The 19,091-nt window shown below is 35.9% G+C and overlaps 1 protein-coding gene and 1 long non-coding RNA gene across 2 annotated transcripts; both read left to right on the top strand.

The window, feature by feature from the left end:
• The first annotated feature begins 1,598 nt into the window (after positions 1 to 1,598).
• On the top strand, positions 1,599 to 17,739 carry LOC119693210. The gene is made up of 2 exons (XM_038116004.2): positions 1,599 to 1,951; positions 16,424 to 17,739. The coding sequence occupies exons 1-2, from the start codon at positions 1,797 to 1,799 to the stop codon at positions 16,743 to 16,745; spliced, it is 477 nt and encodes a 158-aa protein (XP_037971932.2). The 5' UTR covers positions 1,599 to 1,796; the 3' UTR covers positions 16,746 to 17,739.
• Positions 6,328 to 15,478, top strand: LOC125490978. The gene is made up of 3 exons (XR_007268028.1): positions 6,328 to 6,490; positions 14,677 to 14,684; positions 15,462 to 15,478. It is a non-coding gene; the product is annotated as an uncharacterized LOC125490978 (long non-coding RNA).
• Positions 17,740 to 19,091: the final 1,352 nt, after the last annotated feature.

Raw genomic sequence — 19,091 nt, 5'->3', positions numbered from 1 at the left:
CTTTATAATAATATCTGGCCCAGCCGGGATCGAATCTGGGACCTTCAGCAAGTCAACACAACAGGCAGTGTTACTAACTAATCAGCCATAGGTCGTCTGGGTTACTCATGCTACCATAAACTATCGGTTTCGTGACCAAAATGACGTCAATTCAGTTTCAATTTATTCATCAACCTAATTTGAGTGCTAGATGTTTGTTTGTGAATGATATTGATGGGTTATAATTTTTTAATTAGTTATTGATTGATAGCCCCAATCTCATATTTATAGGAAAGTAGGTAGGTACTTTTATTGCTTATGCAATGATGATAGCACACAGTCTTACTAAATAGTTATTTTCATAGCTGAGAACACGTCAAAATAACCATATCTTGAGTCATGACTAGTCATGAGTATCGAATGCAGAGTGTGATATTAAGAATTATTGATAAGTAGGACGTAGTTCAATCTCAAGAGAGAAACTTGGCCTTACTTTTCCCATATTTATGATTTGTAACATGGTGGAACAGAACATTGTACCTTCCTCAATACATTGTAGGGAAGCTTCTTTGTCATATCATCGTATCACTTTCACCCCACTATTATCGCGATTCCAATCACGATCGATTATTCGATTATTTATGTAATAGGTAGTGTAAGAGTGGGCTAGTGGCTTTTTCTGGTAGATTCTATGGATTATGTATTGTCATCTTCCAATTATCATTGTCCACCAGTCATCATTGTCAGCCTCCACAGCGGTGCTACCGTAGCTTTCATATTCTTAAAATGCTTTTCGTTATATATTTTCTGACATCCGGCTTTTAGTTTTTGATCTGTTTTAGTTATAAATACAATTTTATTATATGTATATTTAGATGATTACATTAATACACGACTCTATTCAAGGAAGGGGTAGATAGTCTGATATCATTTTTCCCTGTAAATTTTCCGGATCTAGCCTGACAGCATGTCAAGGAGGATGACTTCCCCGAGGCACACCCAGTGAACTGTACCCTGTGATGTATAGCTTCAGCGACCATAATATTATAACATCTGCTGTTATCGAATAAGTACCTAACTACCTGATGTCAATCGTTTCTGTGATAAGCACACCTACCTACATGACCTAGCTGTTGGAGATCATAGGTCACTAAAATTATAGCAGATAGTTTATAATATAGCGAGCGGGTGGCTGTACATTTGTACTCACGTGATAGGTCGCAAGCCCAATCCAGTTATTAACAAAATTACATTAATTACCCTTGTTTGTTGGTTAAAACAAGTTTATTCGGTAAAATTATTTCAAAATTCGCTATTGAAGGCAAGGCTTCGATAGAAATTGTATCGAAAGTGCCTAAACAGGTCTGGCTGTAACCAGCCTTCGACGACCGCCACTTGTGGTCAGTAACCAGTCGTAATTAAGAGGGGAACATTCGAGAAGCATTTCAAGCCTTACAGACAGCTCCTGGGAGCTCCAGAAAAAAAAACCTTATCCATTGACATTGACCGAGAAGAATGTTTGCGTGCAGCGCGGGTGCACCAGTAACCAGACCCATGTGAATAAATACTTGATAGTAGCCAAGTGACTCATAATATCGTTGTCGGTAAACGTTCTATCGGCTTCGCTCCAGCCAGTACGCGGCCACCACCGAGCGCGACCGGTCGAACGAAACATTCTAAATTTAAACCAGCAAACGTCAAACAGAACAAAACATTTCGAATCGGAGATAAGCTGATAAGCCGATGTGCGATTGTTTTCGGAGCGAGCGGTTGCGGATTCCTGAATAGTGACGCGGGGATTTCTAGTGTTTTTGAATATGAGCAAGTTTTCAAAGTGTTTGTGGGAGAACACGGAGCTGAATGCGATGGAGAGCTGCTACAAGCTGTACACCTGGGTCAACGACGCGCTGCTCATGCTGGTCGTGCAGATCATCTGGAAACTCAGCCAGATCACAGAATACTTCAGAGTCAAGTGAGTAGTCGTCATCTGTTAATTGAGTCGAATGTAAAGTCTGTAGCTGTTATCTTTTATCAGCAGAATTGAATATTTGAAGAGGCGAATTTATTTATAGATTCTGATGTGCCTTTTTTGTTTGCTCTCGGCCCCGAAACCCGTGGAAGATTGTAATAACCTGTTTATAAGTCGTAGCATTAGGTGACTATGACTATTCACTATACCTACCCACGTTACCTGTTTTATAGCTAAAAGCTAGTCAAATTAAGTATTTTGTTATCATCATCACTGAGCCATTAAGGAATTTCAAGAATTTCTTTTCATTATCAACTAGGTAGGTATACCTAATTATCATTATCAACCCTAATCTCTTTAACCCTGTAAATCTAAATCCATCATTCCCACGATAGCTTTAATGCAGTTTTATTAAAACAGTTGACATGCGAAGGTTGTAATACTTTGTAATGTAATGTTCTAATATTTAGTGACATCATGTTACTTCTACCAGTCAGTGTTTGCAGCAGGAAAAATATTATAGGTACTATGTTGTAACTATTGTCTTACTTAGGTTGTACATTAACATTAGGAGCCTCCTCGACTGACGTATAAACTGTACCCTCAGGGCCTATTTACCCTTTTTCTTAGCGTGTCACGGTGTCAGTGACTCAGTGACAAACACTAGAGAAGAGATGCATTGCATAGTGCTCAAGAGAAAAAACTGCTCAATCTAGCAGTTTTTTCACTTGAGCGCTATGATTGGTTGAACTGCCATTGCGCAGGGCTTAAGTTCTTACTTAGGTAGATTTATTGACCCTCAATTTGAGCATACATGTAAAGTACAGTCAAAGACAAAGAAAGCTAATCAGGTTTCTGTGCCCCTGAGAATACGTATACTAGGGACTGTCGAAGTATTTTAAACCTGAAACTTACATAAAACCACATTAATGTAGATTTGTTACCAACCTACCTAGTTGTTTAATATTTGATAGTTATCTATAAGTAGGTAAGTACTTCAATATAATAACACAATTTAGATAAGTTAATATTTATGTTGAATACTACAAGTGTAGGTAACCTTAATGAAGTGGTCGATTAGACCTAAATCTTTAAAGTAGTAAAGCATACATATTTTTCATCAAATTACATATAAATAGGTATTACTTACATAAACAGTCTCGCTATAACCAAAAACCTGTCTAATTAACCATTGGTTTTATTTACTGTTTGCCGAATGCTTGTTGGTAAACAATAACTGGTTGTTTGAAAAATATTTGCAATCAGATTTTCAATCAATGTTTTGATAGAATTCCAACGCATTTCAAAAACAACATACTTAAATAATTTATAATATTTAGTTATTAAATAATTATAGGTAACTGTATTAATTTAAGTATGAGTAGCTGAAGTTTTGTACAGTTTTCACATCCTAAATTGTTAAGGTAGGCCTACGTTTTTTATTGAGAACATACCTACTTGTAATAATAAACTATAAAATACTATAGATTTGCCAAGTCTATCGACAACAAAATCGGGGAAACATTTAGGAAGTATACTTACCCACTATAAATAATTTAACAAATACTTACATTATAAAATTAAAAAAGAGCATTTTTAATGCATCAGGAAATTCAGGAAATTCTTACATTATTTCATAGTACCTACATATGAGTAGCGCGAAAAATAGTCTTATTTTAATGGTTGGCTGGAAGAAATTGCTTTTTGGCAATAATTAAATAATTATTTTCTTAATTTGTATTTTTGTCTGTGTATGTTTTTTGTAGGCAATAAAGTGTCTATAAATAAATTATAAAAGGTTAGTAAGTACCTTGTACTTACTTACTTTGCGTCGCGTGATCCTTAATCCCTAACGCACTGAGGTACACGTTTCTTTAGGTCATTGTACCTAATACATAACAGGTCTGGATAAAGTCATTATCTACCTCTTATTGTAGACAGTAACTAGGTACTAAACATCTAATACCTAGCTAATGAATGCTGTAAAAACTATAGGTACTTATTGATGCAGTTTTTACGTTTTTACATCTATCTATATTCAAACTACGCTTAGTTCACTCTGTTAGTTGTGGTTGTGAGTAGTTGTAACTTTGTGACTAATATAGGTTACGTAGGTACATAGAGTTAGGGTATGGTAAGATATTTACAAATGGGGAATTATAAAACGAGCGAACAAAAAAAAACTTTGCGACTGATGATGACATACTGTTTTAATAACTTGAGCGGTATGAATTTGAGTAAGCGAAAAATTAACTAAACTGACGACGAATATTGATTTATAATAAAATCCAGAACGAGCTTACAAAAAGTGGACTGTGATAAATTCATTTCAGATATTAAAATTTTAAAGTTTTGTATGCTGCTTTATTAATTATTATTGGATACTGATATTCTATTTGAGGGCTTATGTTTTTTATTTTGATGCGCTTTTTAATGAAAACTACAGATTTTTAAATGCACTGGCAAAAAGGATCGTGCGACTGTCCCGAATTTTTCAATAGATATGTATGCAAACACGTTTTGGGGCTATCAATTCGGCTCAAACTAACAACACCACCACTGGAAGCAAAATGATACCCATTGGACAAAAAAGAAAACGAGGCCGGCCCAATAAGTCCAAGCCCGCACTTATTTACCAGTGACGATGAGTAGTAGGGCTCCTTATACCTATCAATGTTTCTTAGTATTAATAACAAGTTTTTTTTTTAGTTGAATGTTTTAAATTCAACTTCGTCTTATTTAAATTTTTGTTAATTTTATTGAAATAAATGCATGCATAGTACTTTATTTTTATGGAGTACATTGTTTTATTTAATTACCCTTATATTTCAATAATAAAATTTCTCAACTAATAGAATAGTGTTTCTTTAAATAGTTATTTCATATTATTTTTTAAATGTGAGCTCATTATACTCTGCTCATTAGTGTATTTTTCAAAGTGGTTTTTGTATTCGAAACACTTCATTTAAGATAAAATGCCGCTCAGTATAAAAAATACATTTGCCAAATATTGAAAAAAATGCAGGACGTAACGTTGACACTCAAACAAATATTAGGTCGCTCAAATATTATGAAGCTGCTCATTTTGTATTTTAAGTAACTCAAATTAATGTTTGTAAGTTGCTGTTCTATTGATTTCTCGTCACTCGCAGTCAGTCGCTCACTTAGTAATTCTATAACCCAAATTAATTAATTTTGACACTTAGAACTGTAATTTACAGTCACTCGTTTTATTGCTACCCTTTATAAATGAGTAATGTAATTCACTTTATAATAATTAACTCTTATTTGATTTCCAAAAAAAGCTAAGTAAGTATTAGTAATATGTAGATACTTGTAAATTTTTGCAAAAAAATTGTTTAGTGATAATGTAAACAATGCCCATTTTTATCTTATTATAATCTCATTATCTAAATCCATAAAACCCTTGTATTTATTTCTTTTTAACGCACGCACGTGACACGACACGCGTCTTAGATAAGAACGATGAAAATTTAGTATTATGTATTTGTATTACCAAATACATAATACATAATACCTTAGGTAATACAAATACATAATACCTTAGTACCAAATATATAGTCCCTTGTCTAGGGTTTGTCACCGTGGTGAAAGGATAAGGCCAGTCAGGTTAGCGTCAGTCGCTGACTATATGTCAGGAAAAGGTGATACATCACTTGAGGAGGCTCACTCCACAATCAGGTCCCAGGTACCTTTATAGTACTTAGGTTGATGCAGTTTTTACGTTTGGTACGACTATGTATTTAAGGAGGCGATCCACAGAACTTTGAACATCGACAGAACATCACGTCAAACAAGCGTAGTATTAAATAAGTCATGGCTAGTGGCTTGTAGGTGTTTCCTAAGCAATCTAAATGCATATAAGTTTTCAGTTATCGTACTCCTTTTACAGTACCAGTTGATATTTTGATTATTTTTACATTTGACCCTCTCTCTCAGCCCCCTACAGTCCACTGTTGGACATAGGCCTCTCCTAACGATCGCCACCCCAAACGGTCACCCGCCATCTGCATCCAGCGGCTTCCCGCTACCGCTTCCGCAAATCATCAGTCCAACGGGTTGCCCCCCCCAACCCAACATTTGACCAATTTGTCATAGGTATAATGAAAAAATCAGTTTCCGAGCGATTACAAGTACTTCTTTAGGTGCTCTGGCAGGCTCGGACACCGGACAGAGCTTACTCGTATCGTGAAAACTCCGCTTAATATGAGTAGCTATCTAGGTCAATTAAATGCACTTTGGATCTTGATGCAGTGCCATTTAACACTTTCATTGTTGTGTTTACTTCTTTGATACGCTGCCAAATGGTATATGGACATTACGTATACATGTAATTACATTATATATATAGATATGTACCTGTCCTACCTATCATCTATAGGTACGGTCAGCTGCATTTATAAGTTGTTATACACTTCTGTACCTTGTCAAACTGAGGAACCGTCAATGCTTTAATGTATGGATTGGCAGTTTGTTAGATTGACAAGGTTCAAAAGTGTATAGCTACTTATGCAGCTGACTGTACGTGAGGCATTACCCACAAAGAGTCGTGTACTTTAAACAAATTTACATAAATTCGGCTAGGTGTAAGTATATATGTATTATTGCTTAGTTTGTGATAAGTGATTGATATTGATAACACTTATCACAAATGTAAAAATCTAAGTAGGTACTTTTATGATAAGGACTCAGCACGTAGGTGTTTTTGGTTAAAGTGCACTGGCTGTACCTACTTAAACATGTAGATTTTTTGTACTCTCGTGATAGGTCGCGAGCCGTATCGCCGTTTTTAAAAAAGGTTTAACTATATATTATACACTTTAAAAATATAACACCCTGTAGAATAAATAAAAATATACCTAAATACCTACCTATCTGATCAATAGCCAATGATTCTGTTTGCGTTGCGTTCCTGTAGTCAAGTCAATCATTCATTAGAAATAGCAGTATTTTTATTTAGTTGATTTCTGTCTGTCTGTAATAGTCTGTACTTACTTACCCTAATGACTACTGGTTTCCTAGTGCTTTTTTAAACGCAACCGTTTAGTCGATTCTGTTTTTAACATTAAAACCACAACGGAAGAAAACATTGCGATAATAATAAAATCAATTGAAACGAATGCATCTGGATTTGACACCTTAACCGCGGAAATGATACGTATGACACTATCAGTAACTCTTCCAATAATAACATATATAATTAATAAGTCGATTGAATGTAATACATTTCCGGAATTATGGAAGGTTGCTAGAGTTAAGCCTTTGCCAAAAACTGTCACTGTCGAGGAATATAAAGACCTGCGCCCTATAAGTATTTTACCAGTACTGTCAAAAGTCATTGAAAGGGTCGTTCATCAGCAACTTTCATCTTATCTGGAGAGACAAAAAATTCTACCCTGTGTGCAGTCTGGATTTCGTCAAAACCATGGAACGGACACAGCTTTGCTACAGGTTACAGATGACATACTGTCTGAATCCGACGTTGGTAAAGGAAGTATTCTTATTCTTCTTGATTTCTCCCGTGCTTTTGATTGTCTGAATACTGAGTTACTTCTTTCGAAAATGAGTTACTATGGTCTGTCCCCATCAACCTGTACATGGTTCCGTTCGTACTTGACAAAACGAAAACAGTATGTTGAAACAACAGATGAGGAAGGCAATACTCAGACATCACCAATGAGAGAAGTGCCTCGTGGCTGTCCTCAAGGCTCAATCCTGAGTCCTCTTCTTTTCGTATTGTACACTGCAGACCTTATAAAACATATTCATCACTGTAAAATTCACCTGTACGCAGATGATACACAACTGTATTTTTCATTTAATCCCAGTGACACCATTGAAGCTTGTGAAAGGATTAACGAGGATCTTGACTCCTTATCCAAATGGTCAAGTAGAAATAATTTAGTACTCAATCCGCGAAAATCTAAGTTTATTATTAATGGAACTAAGAATCAGGTGAACACTATTACGAATAATAATCCCCAGATAACTATTGATGGCATAAATATAGATAGGGTTGATAAAGTAAGAAATTTAGGGTTAATTATGGACAATGAGTTGCGTTTTGTGGAACACGTTAATTCTAAAATAAGGAATGCATTTTATCGTCTAAAGGTCCTTTATAATATACGACAGTACCTTTCAGAGGAGTTAAGGATACTGCTCACTGAGTCGTTGGTTCTGTCCTTGTTTAATTTCGGCGATGTGGTGTATGGTCCAAGGTTATTTCAAAAAACTGCACGAGCTATACAAAGAGTACAGAATGCTTGTATGCGCTATTGTTTTAAAATACCGAAAAGGGCGCACATCACACCGTATTTGGTTGAAAAGGGCATACTGAATATGGCAACCCGAAGACAGCTACATCTGGCAAATCTGGTGCATAAAGTGGTCCATACGCATAGTCCAGAATACCTATTTTCAAAGTTATATTGGAAAAATAATACTCGCAATTATAACACTCGTAGTAGGGCACTAAATCAAATAAATTTACCAATACACAAGACACAAGGGTTTAGAGGTAGTTTCAGATTTGCAGCCGCAAAAATCTGGAACGATTTACCACCTCCTTTTCAGATGAAAACTAGTCGACGAGTTTTTAAACATAATTTTAAAATATTTTTACGTCAAAACCAAACAAAAGAATTTGCCTTACTATTTAAATTACAAAAATGATAATCTATTAAATTTTTACTATCATTTATACCATGCCATCAAATCAGTTATCTAGTTTATTAACTATGTGTTTACATATATATTTTGTTTATTATTTAACCACACTTGCATGTATTAATACCTATTTATCTATGCAACACTATACACATATACTTACGATAAAACCTTATGTATGTGTACCTTGTGACCTTTAGTTTTAGTTTTAGTTTTTAAGTTAGTATTAAGAACTGGGCAGTCTGAAAACCAGCGCAGTGTGTTGCCGCATGCAATACGCAGCATTAGCTGAGGCTGTCCTTTTGCCACCTTTGTATTTATAAGTAAGCTTTCAAAAGTATTTTCTGTTTGTGGCAATAAACTATTTTTCTTTCTTCTTTCTTTGCTTTTGAGCTGTTACTTAATGTTAATTATGCCAATGGTATTGTTGTGATTACAATACGAATAATATATAATTAAAATAGCAATATTAACTAAGTATAATGTACATAGCTAGTCAGCTGGAAAAAATATGTTTAGTATAAATGTGATTTATTAATAGAAAAAAATAGGTAGGTTTATAAGGTGATCTTAATTTATCCATTTACTTAAGTTAAGTAATTCAGGTGAGAATTATTTTTATCAATTCATTAAAATATTCAGGTGAGAAACATCCTAACATCTATGAATAAGTACATAGATAAAATATATAGATACCACTTCAGAGTTGGGCATGTTGAAAATAGTGTATACAATTTTAGAAATGAGACTAGGACATGACTAGGACGTTGACTGATAATGAAATGACTGAATAACAGATTTCAGCTGTTTAAATAATTTGCACAAAATCTTGAATTTAAATTCATTTGGAACCATATTTATGTTCGAGTTTACCGTTAAATAAAGAACAACTTAAGTAAAGTTTTAAGCCTGAAATTCTGAGAAAAACCTGAGTATTTATAGTTTATAATGTAATAAGTAGGTACTTATCCAAGATTGAAAAAAATATTCAGGTTTGTCATTTGTAAATACATCGTATGTCGTTTTGGATTGTAAGTAGGTTTATTCCAATTTTACTATTCAACCTTACGAAATCAACCTAATAAGTAGTTCTAGTAAGTATCTAGTAGTACATACACTATAGTAAAAAATAAATATGTTCTTTATCTATCTAACGATCGGTGTGCTTTACTACTGAAGCTTGTATATCGGATGCTATCAACACAAGATGGATTTGGCACGATATTTACATTGGGAATTCTCTGTTTTTCCTGCTTCGATGAGTGGCCTCTGGCCAACGCTGAGCTAGATCATAGATTGTTGGTAAAACATTGTTAAAATTAATAATTTATTATTCAGACTAACTCTTAAAATCATGAAATAAAACAGCTGTTCATACAATTTATATATAAGTACTTAGTAAAATTATCCGTTGCAGAAGCTTAGCACTTCAGCATATTTAATTAGGAACCGTTCCCAATACAGACTTATTTTCATGCTTTTTTTTAACTATTATAAGAACCTAGCCATGCCTAAATACATGGTAAGGTAGTAACTAGACTAATCGTCTACTCACTTTGATTGGTGTCGTCGAAGCTTGCGTGATATGATGGCCGATCGATGGAGACGCGAGGGTCGGAGAATGAGGGCCCTTAGGAATTTATATGAGGACAGCCAATTAACTATAAACACTGGGAAACACGTGTAAGGTTCTTGTACCTTACTCATTTTTTAAACAACCTGATTGATAGGTACATACTTGTGTCAAATTTCAAACTGATGAAATAAAAAAAAGCTAGTGTACCTAATATCAAAACAAATATTGAAGAATTTGTTTATACATACATAGGTAGATCAAATATTGAAGAATCTAGAGATATAAGAATCAGAACAATGTTATATCATTGTATCTATTAGACTGATTTTAGATACGAGTAAAAACCAATAAAGTAGTAACCTAACCTACAAATTATTCACCGTTTTCAGGGGACGACATGTCCCCATAACAGTAATCCAACTGATCCTACGTTTGAAGAGACCTTTACATTTAAGGGTCAGCAATAGGCAATCGAGGGTTGGCATTGTCATAGAATTATGTAGTAAATGATGCTCTACAGCCTTGAAAAAAATCACACCGGTAGTCGAAGAGTCTAGCTAGGTGCTGAATCATTCGAATTTAAGTAAAGGCTTATGGATAACTGTAAATTAAATTCAGAATATGACGAAAAACCAGTAAATGACACTCCCGTATTGTAACAACTATGTCGTAATCATCAAGAATGTTCATATGATTCTTATCAAATTATAAAGTTAAAGGCTTGGACTAGGCGCTAAATACCTTGTTTTTTAATAAACACACACTTATTTTGTGTAAATTAATCCCAAACTTGAGCAATTTTTTTCCCTCAAATCTTCATACAAATATCTATGGCGGCTTTTTGTGTTATAAAATCATAAACACAAGTGACGTTTGACTCAGTTGGCCGCTGGCCTCCAAAGAAGGGTCACGTCGGTTTAGGCAGCACTGACAGCTCGCGATCTTATCGTGTACAGATACAAAATCACTGCACATTGGTTGTCATTGCACTTTTTCAACTTTTATGACACCAACATAATTTGATTTGAAATTGAGGAAGCATAATTCTTCCAGTATATTCAATACATTAAATTAAATTAGATAGTGTGCAATATTCTCGTGACATTACAGTCTCGTAAAGATCTGGTGAGGAGCAGGAATATAGCGAATGGATCTAAGTGATGACAATACGCACGAACATTAGGTTAGGGATCAAAAATACAGTCTCTTGGTGCTGGTTGAGGTATGGTCTCGTGAGGATCTGATGAGGGCAGTAACACGGTGGTGGCTCAATTTTATTTCAAAGATGTTAATAGCTAAAAGCATCGAGTTTGGGCTATTAAGTATGTTTTTCAGAGAGAGAGAAAGAGATTTTATTTTTCCTCTGGATGTGTTAGTTTTACTGGGTTTACTAAGTTCATTCTGTTAATGGCATCAAGTTGTTATGTGTTCATAAGTAATAATTATTTATTAACAAAATGCTGTTGGTTCTCCACGAAAATGTAAAAATAAAAATAAAATCATTGACATATATATTACTGCGTAAGGACAGGCCAAGCCACTCAAGAAAATGGCACCCGCGCGTTGGCCCTAAAATATACATTTTAGGGCCAACGGTCCTCAGTCGACAGTTGTCTGTGACGGAGAGATGAGTCTTTGTTTCTTGTGATAAATATGCCTATTTTTGTTGTGAAAGGCTAAAAAACTATGATACGAAGGTCAAAAAGGAATATGGAATATCGTATCATCCTTAATTAATAAATAAACACATTTTAAAGCGATACTTTATTTTACTACCAAAATCTACAATGGCCGCTCGATGTAACCTTGTACGGACGTCCGCATGCAACTCACTCATATTATTATGTACCTACTGTCCGGTGACTGTAAAATATGAACGCACGTACAAGGTTGTGTCGTCAGGATAAGTAGCTCGGCTCTGACATAGTTCCAACAAATTATGACAGATGGCAGTTATTTTGATTGTATGAAGAAGGTTTGAGTAAAATGTTCTGAAGGGCGTATCCTTCCTTTTGAAATCATTGAATAAAATAAATAAAAATAAATTTGTAACGTAAAATTGTCAATGACGGAATTTCTTCTATAGACAGTAGCCACAAAAAAAACAAACGATAGATGGCGTGATTTGAAGATAAAGATACATTTATTCGACACATAGACAGCAACAACAAAAAAATACAGATTTAAAGAAAACAAACACATACTTATACAAAACAATAAAGAAAAAAAAGGATACACATCAAAATAACAGGAAAAAATATAAGCCCCAATTTACTTGTGTGGGACAGGGAGTACCATAATATTTTTTTGGGTTACTCCGCATCTATGCGAAATATCAGCTTGATATCTTTACCCGTTTCTGAGAAAAAGGGCGGTGACAGACGGACAACAAAGAGATCCTATAACGGTTGCTTTTTTCTTTTGACGTTCGAAACCCTAAAATTAAGTAAAAATATTATGCTGCTACCAAAAAATGTACTTACAGGTATTGAAAAAGCGGTATATAGTACTAAACAAATTATAAACAAACAAAAAACCCGACTGCACGCTAAAAATATGAAAACAAGTCCCAATGTTAATCGAAAGTATCGTAGGCGGGGACCAGCAGAGGGTTCACCATTTAGCTGAATGTTACTTAAAAAAGGGCCTTGAGTGGCGGTCAAGTTGGTCCCCGCCTGCGATACTTTCCATTAACATTGGGACTTGTTTTCATGTTTTTAGCGTACAGTCGGGTTTTTCGTTTGTTTATAATTGTATTTTTTTATTTGTAACTTTTTAGTTGTTTTTATTTTATGAAATTTTACGTCAGTAGTTCATGATCATTTTTTATTTCAATAATTTCGGTGTTGTTATTTAAATACCTTCAATATGCATATTTTTATAATGTGAAAATCAAGCCCTTTCATTTGATACCTTACACGGCAAAGTTCAATTATTATTTTTTCGATCATCACGTTATGTACTCTAGAGGGCGCTATGTACATTTTAATGGAACGTCACATAGCCTATAACCACCGCGCCATCAATAAGCTTCTAACAATACCTCATAAATCAAAATCTATCAAGCCGTTTAGGCTACAGGAGGGAACAAAGAAACAGACAAACATACATACATACAATCAAAAAACATTACCCTCCTCTTTCGGCAGTCCGGTAAAAAGGAGTAAGACAGGGGGTCATTCTGAACTTTTGCTCTACGAGTTTTGGAAATTAACTTTGTTGGACATGTGACTTTTTACCATGGAAAACGAATATTTTTTTTCGCGAATTTGCAAATCTCGTAGAACAAAAGTTGTTCAGAATGACCCCTTGAGTCATCCCCTTTTGGCTTAGTATAGCCCTTTTGCGACACTATGTATTTACTTTGCTTTGTCGTCGGGGTTCAGTTGGCTGGAGGATGCCCGAAACTTATTATCTACACTTTAATTACTTGTAGTTACCTTTCTACAAGTAAATACCACATTTGTTTGAAAGCTAATCGGGTTCCGAGTATAGAGTAAAGTGGCACCCCTATTAATTTCTTCTCTTTCCTGGTGCCTACCAGTGTAAGTAAGAATTATACTTACTTACCCTAAAATCACCCAAAATGTACTTGAACATAATTGTCAATAAAGTTGGCGAGTAAAAATTTATCGACCCACTGTGCAAACTTACATGTGTGCGTGTCACTGCGTGTGCTGTGTGAAGAGCATTGAAAACCCAAAATTGGCGCGGCACGTCACCCTGTACGGGCCCTTAAGTGCACATTGTATAATAACGAACAGGGAAGACCTTTAATTCTCATAATTATAACAATTACGTATAAAAGTAATAAAAATTGCAGTAAGATCTCGGTTTGTAATGAAATATGGCTTCCTCTTCCTTATAGCTGCTTTATATGATGTGCAGGACATCGGCCTTGCTTAGATAACTGTGAGACAATTAATGTGAATAGTTATCTAGGTACATACTTACTTTATATAGGATACTAGCTGTGCCCGCGAGCTTCGCTTCGCCTTAAAAAGTTTTCCCGTGGGAATTCCGGGATAAAAAGTAGCCTATGTTCTTTCTCAGGGTCTAGACCATATGTATACATATCAAATTTCATTCAAATCCGTTCAGTAGTTTTGGCGTGAAAGAGTAACAGACAGACAGACACAGTTACTTTCACATTTATAATATTAGTTAGGATTAGTTAGGATAAAATAGGAGACGTATAGACCCACCTAAAGCTACTAGGGTAGGTTCTATGCGTTAGCATATTTTTACCGGCTAGGTAGACCCATAACTCCCATAAGTACAATCAAATTTTACACATAACGTGATATCGATAAAAGATCCATGAACCCATATTTAGTTATATATTAGGTTTGAACTTGAAAATAGGTAGGTCGTAATAATGCTATTAATTATTATAATACAGGGTGCGGTAAATTTTTATCTAGACATTGATTATACCCTCCAATATGTGCATTACGAGTAGGTAGGTACGTAGGTAACTACGTATAAATGCCCTACAAACATCAGATAGGTATTACACCATAATCACTACAATAGCTCTATTGATCGGTTGAAACAATGCGGTTGTGCTGGGTAAATAAACTAGGTAGATACCTATACTTAATGTACCTAAGGTAGGAATGTAACATGTATCATTATTTTATTCAACTGTATTTTATACTTTATACTATCAGTTATTGGTTAACAGGTTGTAATTAGGTTCTATCATCGTAGTTAATGTAATACTTACTACCATTGAACTAATATTACTATCGTATGCTTATGCTGATGCTTCAGGCGCATGGAAGACTGCAGACTACCTAAAGCCGTGCTCTACTCAGAGCTCAGTCGCGGGAAACGGAACCGTGGCGGGCAGTACACCTGCGCTACAAAGACCTGAGTAGACGATTAGTCGTTGCTTGTGGCATACTGGCATATCACCGGACAGTTGGGAGGAACTAGCTGAGATGAGGCCGGAGTGGCGTAACTCTGTCCACAAAGGCTTAGAAAATTTTGAAAAGTCTCGACTTCAAGACCTTGACGTGAAACGCCAGTCTCGGAAGACACGCCCTAAGCCCTCCTACAACTATACATACAACAGGATGGGACAGCTCTACTGTGCTCAGTGTGACAGGGTGTTCAAGACGAAGTTCGGACTTGCCAGCCACATAAGAGCACATAACAGAGTGTAGCAAGAATCGCTGTTGTCGGATACGACGAAGAGGACATCATGCTGATGCTTACTACTATTTTTTTTAATAACTTTAGGTATAAGTACCTACCTACTAGGTTCATAGTTATGAGATAATTATGTCACGTGCTACGGCCTATGGCTAAATGTTAAGTTAATGTTTGCAGTTTCACACCTGAGTTATTGTTAAACAGAACTTGATAGTGGCTAAGGTTTTCAATGGGAATACGGAATATCCGACAGAAATCAATGCGAAGCTCGCCTGAAAAGCTAAGTAGTAACGCAATAGTATAAATACTATGTTACTAATTTACAATGCATTACATGGATTTATTTGTCTCACCCTTTGCCCCTGCATGTTATTAATTTACAGATAAAATTAATAATCAGCCAGTCACCGCACCACGTTTAGTCATCGATATAATTATTTGTTTATAATTAGTTACAATAATAAAACAACTCTCGGAATAAAGAAGGTTGTAGATCAAAATAACATTGAACGTCTTGGTACCTAGTAATTTTGCTTTAAGCTAATAGAATTGTAATTAAAATTATAATTATCTACTGGTTAGCCAGTTTGTTTGTTTTAATAATAAGGATTAGAAACTGTGTAGGCACATCTCCTTTATCCGTAATTCTTGTCAGATATCATTGTTATTAAGTAGGTATGTAGATAGTTATCCCTATTCTTAGGTGTACTTATGTACCTAATTTTGTAATTTTTATGACATTGAAAATAATTAAGTAAGTAGTACTTAGGTATATTACCGAATTCGTTATCAAAATTGTGGAGGTTCTTAGGTCCTACTATACTTATCTAGTTACTCGCCGATAAACTCAAAAGTGCCAGCCATGAGTAGGTATATTTTTCTAAATAATAAACAATTGAACATAATCTTAATTAAACCGACCAACATTAGGCCTTGACATACCACTTCATTACCACATATTTATAATTATTATGTATAGGTAGGTCGTAAGCGTTATGATTATTACCTACAGATCGTTGTACTAAACCCACTTATCTCTTTATTTCCAGGCCGGCGGAAGTCCCGTCACACCCGCAGGTCCGCACGCTGATCTTCACGCCGCTCACCCGGGAGTCCAAGCTGCGCCGCCACATCCGCTCCATGTCGGACGTCCAGAGCTGCACCCCCTACTACCGCGCCCCCCACCGCGCCCGCCAGGGCAGCACCCCGGCGCTCACATACGACTCCGACTCGCGCGCCCGTCGCCACCCCGCCCACAGACTGCACCAGATAGACTCCTCAGACTCCAGCGACTACTTCGAATCAGTCAGGAAGATGAGGGGCATAGAACGGAACATCTTGAAACACACAGACTCCATGAGGATCCTGTAGACGCAGAGAGATCTGAGTGTGGACATAGTGAAGGCTGCGAGGTCTAAGGTAGACCTCGCCAGCCCCGCGATCGACGGCAGATGAAGAGACTCGCCGTGATAGGTATTGGAACTCATAAGTTTGTGATTCGTGATTTTGAAGCCTCTGTCTGTGATTCGAACTGAAGACTTATAAGCAAATAGTAATTTTTAATATGTATTTTATAGATAGAGTTTATAAGTTTCATTGTAACTAGGTTTAAAAGATTGTTTTACGATTACGATTAGTGTTCGATGTAGCATGCACAGCATGCATCTAATCAACTGATGCCATACGATTATTTATTATTAGTAACAAGGAAGCTTCTAAGGACCAAATAGCGCTTTAACTTGTTAGGTGTAGGTTTGTTAACGAAGTAGGTATAGGTGATAAAGAACTTTCATTACAACCGATGCCTTCCTAAATTTTGTTCCATTAAAACAGATTTATTTGACAATCTTTTATATTTCATGTTATGAACTACTATTATAGGTGCCTTTATTTATAATGTTAAGACCAGTCACGTCTGAGTTAAGGTTATTGTTAGGATTGTGAGCACAATTTACTAGGATATATTCTGTAAAAACCTAGATTTAGATTATGGATCGTGGATCTTGCATTAGCTTCTGTCTTTTGCCTAAATCGTGGCTGCAGTAAAGAAGTATTTAAACTTTTTACCTTAACAATAGCAGTAAGGTAAATAAGTTTAATAATTAGACCAACTTTAAATTTAACTTTCAATTTCTTTGTAAATGAATTGTGTTGCAATTAACTAGTTAAGTTTGTGAGATTGGTCCGGTTTGAAATAAATGCAAGACACGTTACTGCTGTCTAGTCAGATTTTAAACAGAACTTTATAAATGTATAAGGTAAGTAACTAGATACTGATCTTAGACTTAGATACAGAAGATGTGGTGTTTTACAGAATTAATACTTTTTTAGCAAAACGAAGAAATATAGAATTCAGAAACAGTAATCGTCGTTTTATTTCAAATGTTCTAAGAAATTAACTTCAATACAGGGGGACACAGTAGTTACGTAATTAGGTACAGGGGCATAACCTGCCTATGATTATTATTATGTCGCTCACGGGTCTAGTATCTTGTATTATAAGTACTTACAAACATATGTCGAAGCATCCGTAGTCGAGCTATATTAGCTTCAGTAATACTGGCACGGTCAGCCATTGGATGGGTGACGCTTCCGTGCTCCTGACGGCATGTTAAGCCGTGGGTCCCGGTTGCTGCTTCGGCAGCAGTCGTTAAGCCTAGTCAGAGGCCTTCGGGCAGCTTGAAAACATCTGACAGTCGGGTTGCCCACTTACCCGATAGTCCCGACAACTCTTTCAGCTTGATGGGGTCCACCAACCCGCACAAGGCCAGCGTGCGTGGGTTAGACACTTCCTTCAGTGGAAGGAGACCCGTGCCCCAGCAGTAGGGACGTGATGGGTCGTGACTCGTGATGATAATGACGATGATGGGTCTTGTGTGTGGTTGAATGGGCTCAAAAGATGGCTATAAGTAGATCTGGCCGCCCCATCCCGTGCTTAAAGTAAAGTGGGTAAAATTTAGGTTGGGTAATATTAAAGATTCTGAAAACTTCCATGCGTCCCACGACTGTAGCTGAATCGTTTCAGACTCAATTTAGTACAGATTCGAACTTTTGAAATGTGTAAGAAAAACATGTAGGTAGAGCTCCACTTGGCGGGAGCACCCAGTTTCTTTTAAATCTCAGTGGGGGATAAAAATATCTAAAACTATACGGAGGCAGGTGAGTAGCAGAAATAGGTAGGTATTAGGTATAAGTCTTATTATATTTTTTATGCTTAGCTACCAAATAGTAGGTATACTGTATAATTCAATGACTGTTTCTCAAACTCAGATTCCAATTAAAAGGATTCCAACGGGTAGGTTTTAACCTACTTAAATAAATAAAAAATAGCTGAGCTGTACCTTTGTAACTTTCCTACTACATACAATACACTTACAGCGGATTTTACGAGCTATATCAATGCGTGACCGAACCTAGTTGGCTAGCTAGCCTCTAGCCTCATCATTAATTATTTGCTTTCGAGGTCAAATAAGCTGAATCAATGCGGGCTTTGTTTTACCTATCTATTCACGCAATCCACTCCTCCAGGTAGATACCAACATATTTTTCTTCAGGCGACTTAAAATGTTTGCTTGGGGGTGAATAGTGAAAAATAATAGTCAATACCTAGGTAGTACTTTACTTTTCAGAAAGATTTCTGTAACGAAAGTGTTTTTATTTTAATTTTGTGCTTCGCCTGAGCATGCTGCCAGCTGCCATCTATCTTTAAACTACTAA

Source organism: Plutella xylostella, chromosome 29, assembly GCF_932276165.1.
Source record: "Plutella xylostella chromosome 29, ilPluXylo3.1, whole genome shotgun sequence".
Lineage (NCBI taxonomy): Eukaryota > Metazoa > Arthropoda > Insecta > Lepidoptera > Plutellidae > Plutella > Plutella xylostella.
The sequence above is the reverse complement of the archived record's forward strand: the minus strand, read 5'-3'. Positions and strand labels throughout refer to the sequence as shown.

Coding starts and splice junctions, on each gene's coding strand:
- LOC119693210 (XM_038116004.2), top strand. CDS start 1,797: ATGAGCAAGTTTTCAAAGTGTTTGTGGGAGAACACGGAGCTGAATGCG. Junction 1,952..16,423: donor ACAGAATACTTCAGAGTCAA/GTGAGTAGTCGT, acceptor CTTTATTTCCAG/GCCGGCGGAAGTCCCGTCAC.